The sequence below is a fragment of the Accipiter gentilis genome, chromosome 12 (genome assembly GCF_929443795.1).
Source record: "Accipiter gentilis chromosome 12, bAccGen1.1, whole genome shotgun sequence".
Taxonomy (NCBI): domain Eukaryota; kingdom Metazoa; phylum Chordata; class Aves; order Accipitriformes; family Accipitridae; genus Astur; species Astur gentilis.
Window position 1 is genome coordinate 12017594 of NC_064891.1, and position 8472 is coordinate 12026065.

The window sequence follows — 8472 nt, forward strand, 5'->3', positions numbered from 1 at the left end:
TAAAAGAGTCTTAGAGACTTCGGTGTTGTTAGGTTTCTTTTAGGTTTTGCCATCCTTATTACACAATATTCAATACACAGAGAAACTCTTTATCAATATAAATATTACGGTAAGGAAACTAAGTTGCCATTTGAGAAGCAGTGCAAAAAAATATTGACGTTCTGCTTATACAAAATAGTTTTTGCAGCCTTTTACAGTATGGCACTCAGGTAGGACTTGGTACAAATAACATTTTAGCATTTGTATCAAATTGTAATTGGATTTTATTTATTCAAGGCAAAACAGTAAACATAAGGAACTAGCCTCTGTTTTCAACAGGGCTAAGTAATTGCAGCTTACGAGGTGCTCTGAGGGGGTAGAAGGAAAAAAAAGTGGAGGATATGTAGAGAAATGATCTTTTTTCATTGTTTTTTTGATTCTAGTGCTGTTCTGGGTGAAGTACTTAGTCCCTTTTGAAGACTCTCTTGGCTTCAACTCCTTCATATCTGTAGGTCTGTTAAGAAATTAAGAAGAAAAATCAGTGGCTGCTATTACAAAGTTTCATTTCACACATGCTATTGAGAGATGGTCAATAGTGATTTAATTAATTTTGACTGGTGGCCCTGTGGGGCCTCCCAGCCCTTGTGCAGGCTCTGAGGAAAGGAACGTAAGGAAAGCAGCCTGTTGTCAATAGGCATAAATTCTCTATGCAAACATTTGAACCACCACGGGACAGCTTTTGGGGGCTTCAGAGAAAACCCAAAGTGTTGAAGTCCTATATTCCTAATACCACTAGTTAACAAGTTTCATCTATGTGACTGCTTTTATTAGAAGTGTGAAGAAACACTGAAGGGTTGGACTGCATGTTTTTGATATCTCAAATCTCATACCTGTCCATAAGGTTGTGGGTTTTTTAATTTATTCTTTTAAGAAGCTTGTGACCTGCTAGCGGAGAGGATCTTAAAGTGTTACAGTTCAGTTCAGTCTCTGGCTTTACTGCAGACCTATGAAGCGTTTCCCTTTTGTCTCAAACTTACCCCTCTGTGCCATCATACCCTGCCCCAACCCCAAACTTTGTTTTAAAAGGGCATTTATCAGCCACTGACAGCATTATGCTGTAGTGAGCTCCTGTGGTAAAGCTTGTACAAGGCAGGCACTTGGAAAAGGGCCTTCAGTCAGAACACATCTATGTAGTGTGTATATATGTATATATCTTCTGTATAAGGCTTGTGTTTACAGGCTTCAGAATGCATTGATAAGATACAGTTCATGGGTAGAAAAACATAAAAATCACAGATTGAGAGTTTTATTTTGAAGATTTAAGTTTTGATAGATCCTTTGAGAATTTTAACTAAAGATAAAAGAGGTTATTTGGCTTGAAGAAAATATTTCCTACTTTCTGAACAGCTTTTAGAATTTTTTCCATTCATTGTATTGTAAAGTTGTATGTAAGTGACTACTTAACTCACCTGAACAAGTTCATCACCTATGACTTCTCTGTATGCTGTGAGTACTTTTCCATTATCTTTTCTAGTAAACGTTCCTACAAGTTTATTTCCTTCCATGTTCCAAGAACCCTACAATGGGAAAAAAACCCCACCCAAATATTTTGCAACAGATAAGACACTGATTTGATTTAAAGACTGCAGGAAAGCTTAAAAATGAGAAGAGATTAAAACAGTAATAATACTTTTTTGGACATTGATTGAAAGGCTGTAAAAATGAAATTTTAATAAAACCACTAGTTTATTTAATTGCATAATAGTCAAGCTAGATCTTTTTAGTACTCGGCACACCTCATTTTAATTAATTGTATCAACAGAGAAAAAGTCATTTATTATAAATACCCACTCTGCACTCTAGGTGGCGTACTTAAGCATTATAAGAAGTAAAAATGCAATCACCGGGATTTCATCGTGTGAAAATTTCTACATACTCTGCTTTTTGTGCGCTCTATGGAACTCTGAGTTTCATGGTACAGTATTGAACTATTAACAGTTAAGTCTACCTTGTGGTTTTGTATATAACCTGCAAACATTCCTGAACAGTCATACTTCAAAAGTAAAATTTAAATTAAAACCTAGGAAAACAAATAATTCATCTTGAAACTGTACTTCATGAAGTTACTAAGATATAATAAATTCATAATTATATAAAAAGTCTCTTACAGTAAGTTCAGTCCCATCAGCCAGACTGTACTCAAAATTGACTCCCAGAGTGAATTCAATATCTATGGTACGGAAGTTGCTTGATTCTTTGATAGTAAATTTGTTTCCATCTTGCTGAATAGTGATCTTCAGATTATCATGGGCTCCTAGCTTTCTTTTCATCATGTTAACACCTAGAAAAATCAATTACCATCAATCAGAAGAAGAGGCCCTAGAGCATCATATTTGTTTATTTTTAGTGACATTTATGTGGTCAAGTAAGTTTATTCCAGGATTCTGACCTGAATTTTTATTCTTCTTCACTTTTTATTGAGGCCACATTCACCAATGCAAACCACTATCCAACTGGAGTGGTTGTATTTATATCCATATAATGCACAGTTTATACAAACTTAAAGTATCGGGATGTTAAAATGACTTGAATCATGTGTTGCTATAAAATTGAACAATGATAATTTCCTCCTTGGGTAATTTTTTAACTAGTTTCATGTTATCAAAATAATATTCCTGCTATAGAATTCTGCTTAAAGTTTATAATTCAAATTCTCTGAGCCTTTTCCTCAAATGTAGACTTAGGGATTCTTTCCCCTGCTGAAATGAGTTACGTTGCTTAAGATTAACGTAACATAATTAAAATCAGAACATTTCTCAGTATCTTTTCTCCCCTCAGTAGAATCTTTTGAAAATAAATGCAGTGCACTATGCAAGGGCAGAGCAGCAAACAGCAAAAGGACAGGCTAGCCAGAAGGTAGTTCACAGACAGCTCGATTTTGTATTCAGCCATAGTGGTGTCATTCTTGTAGAAGGCATTGGAAAAGTAAGACTTACCCATCGCTTCCATGAACTTCTCATAGTTTTCATTTCTGTCTATTTTCCAAGTACCATTATATGCCATGTTTCTGTCTGTAGGAGGACTGTTCTGAAGTAACGTATCTGTACAAAGAGAATTTATGTACTGGCTTATCTTGAAAGCAATTTACAGGATGATGTGGCTGACTAAAGCTCAACTGATGCACTGATCTTTTCAAGGAGAAGTTTACTGTAGTTTAATCAAATTTCCCATCATGACCACACTGCTTGCTGAATCTCTCCCTTATTGCCCCATATCATGACAGTATCTTTATTGTTCATCTTAATAAGGAATTGCTAATCCATTCATTTTATTCACCATATTTGAGTTGTAGTAAAAATCAGCTATCTAGTGAAAGCCATAATTAGACTAAGAAAATTTCTTGACATTTTCTATCTCTATTGTATCTTCATGCTTGTGGGAGAGTCTTTATGCAACTGGAGTCATTATACTTACCCAACAAACCAAACACAAATCTCTACTTTGTCTATTACAATTTGTTAGAAATCTGTTCTGCTCAACATAATAAGCATGGGGCAGAGGATTTACTGAATGTCTACATGTTGTTTCAGAAAAATATCCACTTGCTTATTGTCTAGTCCTGAGCTAGGAAAATTGGGAGATATTCTGTATTCATGTGCTCACTTTTTAATATATAGTATAAATTCTGAGCAGTTTCTACACATTCAGTGAATGCTATGTGCATCTAACCCATTCCTACAACAGAAAAAGATGTGCAGCTAAGTGAATTTATCTGATGTGGTTGATTTCCGTAGGTCCCAGATTTTGTCTGTTCAAGGATAATGCAGAACATGAGTCTTTGCTGACTTTAGATTCTTCTTCCCCACTCTCCTTCCTCTCTAATTGGTGCTACTGGAAACCAAGCAAAACTATTGACCCAGCTGTTGTCTTCACCAAGTTTAGGGTTATAATTATTCTGTTCGCATGGATGGCACCAGCTTTGCTATCTGTTAGCTTCAAAATGTAAATGTAAACCCTGAATGCCGAATTGGATTTTGCTTAGCACACAGGTGATGGGTTGTGCTCTGCTTACCAAGTTTTAACAGTGTCTCATGTTATCATAATCTTGTACATCTATGGATTGCAGCCTGAAACAAGAGGTTTTACTGAAGCGTCACTATAAATTTAGAACTTTGCTAGTGATACCAGAATAGTGTGGCTTTTCACTCCAGTCAGCTTCATTTTGAAATCAATAGTAATCTGGCTAACAGACTGGAGAGGAAAAATGGCTCAACAAGTATTTCTCACTTGATGAAAATAAAGGAAAAAAGAATGTAGGTTCATATTGTTCCAAGTGAAGTAAGGAAAGGTGCCACACTTGCAGCCAAACACGGTGCTAGAAGGTGACCGTGCTTTAGAGTTAAAATTAACTTTTCCAGACCCTTTGGTCTTCTGAAAGATGGGATTTGGTGCAAGCTGGTCTGTTGTAGTTGTGAACTACAGCTATTCCAGTTCAAGAAGACTCTCCCAGCAGTAATTTGCAGAGGTTATCTCAGATCTGCCAACAGAGCTCCTTTTGTGAGTGTTTCCTAATTCATGTCATCTGAAGTGAGCCACCTCCTTGTACACAGGAGATATTTCAAACATGGGGGTTTTGCCTAAACTGTGTGGGGAAGAGAGGGGAATATGAAGAATCTCATTTGCCAGATGAATGATTGCTGAGTACCCCCAGCATGGGGTCACACTGAACATGTTGGAGCACTAACCTACCTGGTGAGCTGCAGCTGGGAGAGAGCAGGAAGCCACAGCCATGGCCATGTTCTGTGTGGGAAGGTTCACCTGCAGGTGACAAGGACTGGGGGTGTGGACAGGTCCTCTTCAGGCTGCAGCTTGTCCTCTTGCCTTCTACTGTTCCAGCTGCTGTCGTTCACCTGCCACTCTTCCTGTGCTAGCTACCTATTCTTTCCTCTTCCCACCTCTTATATTCCTGTCTTGCAGGGTAAAGAAGCCTGCCAGATGGAAGGCTGTTTACTCCTAATGGCCTCACAATATCCACTTAACGACACCGTTTAGGTCTCATTATGTAGTTTTTACATGCAGTTTCTTCCCACATTTTCATGCAGTTTTTTATCACCAGAATTAGTAACTTTTGTGAAGGACAAAATTGAAGTACTGCATGTCGCTGTGAACTGGAGCATTGTCAGGAAGAGGCAAGACATTTGACTTGGGAAAATATATACATGCTAGCCCCTGTAATTGGAACTGGGTAAAAATCAGCCAACTACAAAATGGAAGATGAGTAGTTGTGTTAGCATGATGCTGAATCCAAACTCAGTGTCTCAAAAAGTGTCATAGTCCATGCCCAGTGCTGTGCTAGTCATAAATGCCCATCTTACCCTTCAGCCAGCTCAGAAAATGGGCAAAATGAGTTTCTATCAGAGTCAGATTATCTCTTTTTATTGCATTGGAGTGTATCTTGACCTTTGTAGTTATCACTGTCAAGCTGTAACTTATTTAGTGTATATATACATAAAAATACCTGGTGTCTGGTTATAGTTCATCCAGTTTATTGTTGCTTAACAAAATTATTAACTCTCTCTACAGTCTTTGCAGAAGGTTTCTTTCTAATAGTGGTGTAGTGCAAATTTTGAACCACTTCTGTTGTATCCAGTAGAAAATTGAGGCCTGAAATAGTGTGAATTATTCAAATTATTTCAGGCATACATGAAAACTAACAAATAGGAAATGACCTTTTATTTTGAGCATTTCAGGAAAGCTTATCTACTTTTTAGGTAGGTTCTGTATTCTCTCCAAGAACCTGCTGATTTAATTTCATTTAAGAAATGCTAAGGTATCTGAAGTAGTGTTTATATATTTAAACAAAACTAATGTTAATGCTTACTGTCCTCATTTGAATCCAGCCTATCTTCTTAACCTCTGAAAAAATAACTCAGAATAGTGACATGCTGCAGGTTAAATATGAATTTCTACATCAAACTTACTTCAGCAGTTTTTCTGAACCTTAAAAAAGAGGGAGGGACTTACAGAGCAAGTCCTCAACTAATGGGAAGATCTCTCAGATGTGCTTTTCCAGTCAGTTATCTCATAACTTGCCTTTCCTCCCTTGTGATTCTTTGGTCTACCTCAGAAGTCAGGCTAATCAGCCAACTCAAAACCTTTTCACCATGGGAGCAGCGAGTAGCTGGGTCCTGAATTTCACATCAAAGCTTGTTGCTCCATTTCTGTCCTATTTTTCCCTTCCTTAACATTTCTTTTCACTGGGCATGAATCCTTAGGATCCTGTTCAGATCAGCCCCACAGATCTGTCAGTTAAGGATCTCCACAGGTGGTCAATGTTTATGAATTTCATGGTGTCTCTACATTGGTGTAGCTCTGACAGCATAAAGAACTGTTCTTCTCTGAGGTCTGATGGAATGTCAGTGCTAGAACAAGCAGCTGTCTTTTTAATCTCTCACAATTTACATGAGTTATTTAGGACTACTAAGGCACAAAAATCTGACTTCAGTTTTCTTACATGTACTAGAATCATACAATATACATTTTATTCAGAGTTGAATTCCTATAAAAGCTGGGTTTCCTTCTAAAATTATAATTAAAATTGTTTTTATAGTTTGTTTTTTTTTAATGTTGGAATATTCCACAACCTTTTTCCTTTTTCTGTCTACCTTTTCCTTGTGTGGTTTTCAAAGCTACAATTTTTGCTTAGATGGTGCATTGAAAAACTCATTTTTTAGTATTGCTGGTTGCATGAAAGTTGTGAAAGTTAAGGGTGTATATTCTTGGCTTTGTGGCTTTCTTCAATGTGCCAGCTTCAGAACACTGAAGGTGGACAAACTACCTTTGAAGTTTGATCTTTAAATGAGGTGGATGGAAATAAATTATTAACTTATATGGTCATGCCAATCTCATCATGCCAGTCTGTGATAATCGTACCAAGCTGTATTATGATGGTAATTGACAATGAAGTTCCAAAGATCAGGGTGACAAAAATGCTTTTGCAGTAGGTTATATTCGTCTATCCTATTTATTGTTTTGTGGCTTGTCTTCAAGTTGTTCTGCCTAAAATTAGCTAGGACATTACAACTCAGCTTCACCATGGAGTGATAGTGGCTTGATGCCAGCATAAACATAATACACTTATGTAAATATTAGTATATATAATATTATATATTGAAAGAGATGAATCCCTGTTGTTAAAACCATGCAGACTAACTGGTTTCTGTCAGGTAGTTGTGAACTGATTTGGCAGTGTTTAATCCATGTTTTCTGCTGCATGATTCTTCTATATGTCTTCAGATGGATTGCAAAGATGGTTGGGCGCTTAAATTATTCAAGTGCCCCTGGATCCCTTATTGTGAAGTTTTGCTAAGCATTTAAACCACAAACACTCAAATTTATGTCAATAGGGTAAATAGATAATTCTATGCCAGTAAAGCCAACTTTAGCATAACTATGGGTGGCCTAGCAAGAAGGAGCTCAATGGAGCCTAACGCCATCTCTTGGATAAATAATTTCAAAGTACATTTTGCAGTTGGATGTTGTATTGCAGCAGGATTAGACCATACTTGAGCTAGATTTTGTCCTACTCCAGCTGCCTGTTTGCTAAGTTTCTGGTTTTATTTTGGTTCAAGGAGAATCTCCTGGATGCTGCTAGTATGCAATCTATTCAACATGAAGACTCAACATTTGAAGATTACTTAGAAATCCAGTAAGTATAGATCCATTTTTCTGATTAGTTAGTAGTGGGCTGTGGATCTTAAAACTTACTCTTAAGTGTCTGTATGCACTCCTTTTTAACTTTTGTGTAATGGCTGTGATCCATAAAGTGCTGAATGTTTTGGAGAGTTGATGACTGGAGAGAACTGAAGTGCATGAGCTAATAACATCCAGGTTAAAAGAATCTAGAAGCAAAAGGCAGGATTTTCTTAAAGCAGTAACAACTCTGGTATTTACTTCATCCATTACTGCATGCTAAAATGAATCCTAGGATGACCTAAAATAGTAGAATCTAGCCTAGTTTCAATGAAAAGTGGGTGACAGTGAACAATTGCCAATAAAAATAGGTGTGCTTTTCCAGTAAAGATTATGTGAATTTCTGAGTATTAGTGCCATTTGTCACTTGTCACATAGAGACTGATATGTCTGTTGACCCATAGGGCTTTGTGTCAGGCTTATCGAAGGTATTTAAATGTATATCTTAATACTCTTTTTCCTGTATTTTCCAGGCAAATACTTAGTAGCAGACAAATTTGGGGAAGCAGTTTCTTTTTGTTCAGAATATGAAATGTGATCAAAGGGTGGGGCTGAGTTATAGTCCAGTGAGCTAACAATGTACAGTATTGAAAGTCTGCATCAGTGTTTTCAGTTTCTCCAAAATCTGAACTGGCTTTTAGTTCATTTCAACATAGCTCTTTGCTGATCATACGCTTTTGCTCTTGGTTATAATGTAGCTCCAAACTCCACCAAAGATTATTGTGATTATCTGGATTAGTG

At 36.9% G+C, this 8472-nt stretch overlaps 1 protein-coding gene across 1 annotated transcript; it reads right to left on the minus strand.

The window, feature by feature from the left end:
* Positions 1-336: 336 nt before the first annotated feature.
* On the minus strand, positions 337-3084 carry FABP2 (fatty acid binding protein 2). Its single transcript, XM_049815086.1, has 4 exons — positions 2976-3084; positions 2148-2320; positions 1449-1556; positions 337-493 (listed from the first exon to the last, which is right to left on the minus strand). Exons 1-4 carry the CDS (start codon positions 3040-3042, stop codon positions 443-445), a joined length of 399 nt encoding a protein of 132 aa, XP_049671043.1. The 5' UTR covers positions 3043-3084; the 3' UTR covers positions 337-442.
* Between the last annotated feature and the right edge of the window lie 5388 nt (positions 3085-8472).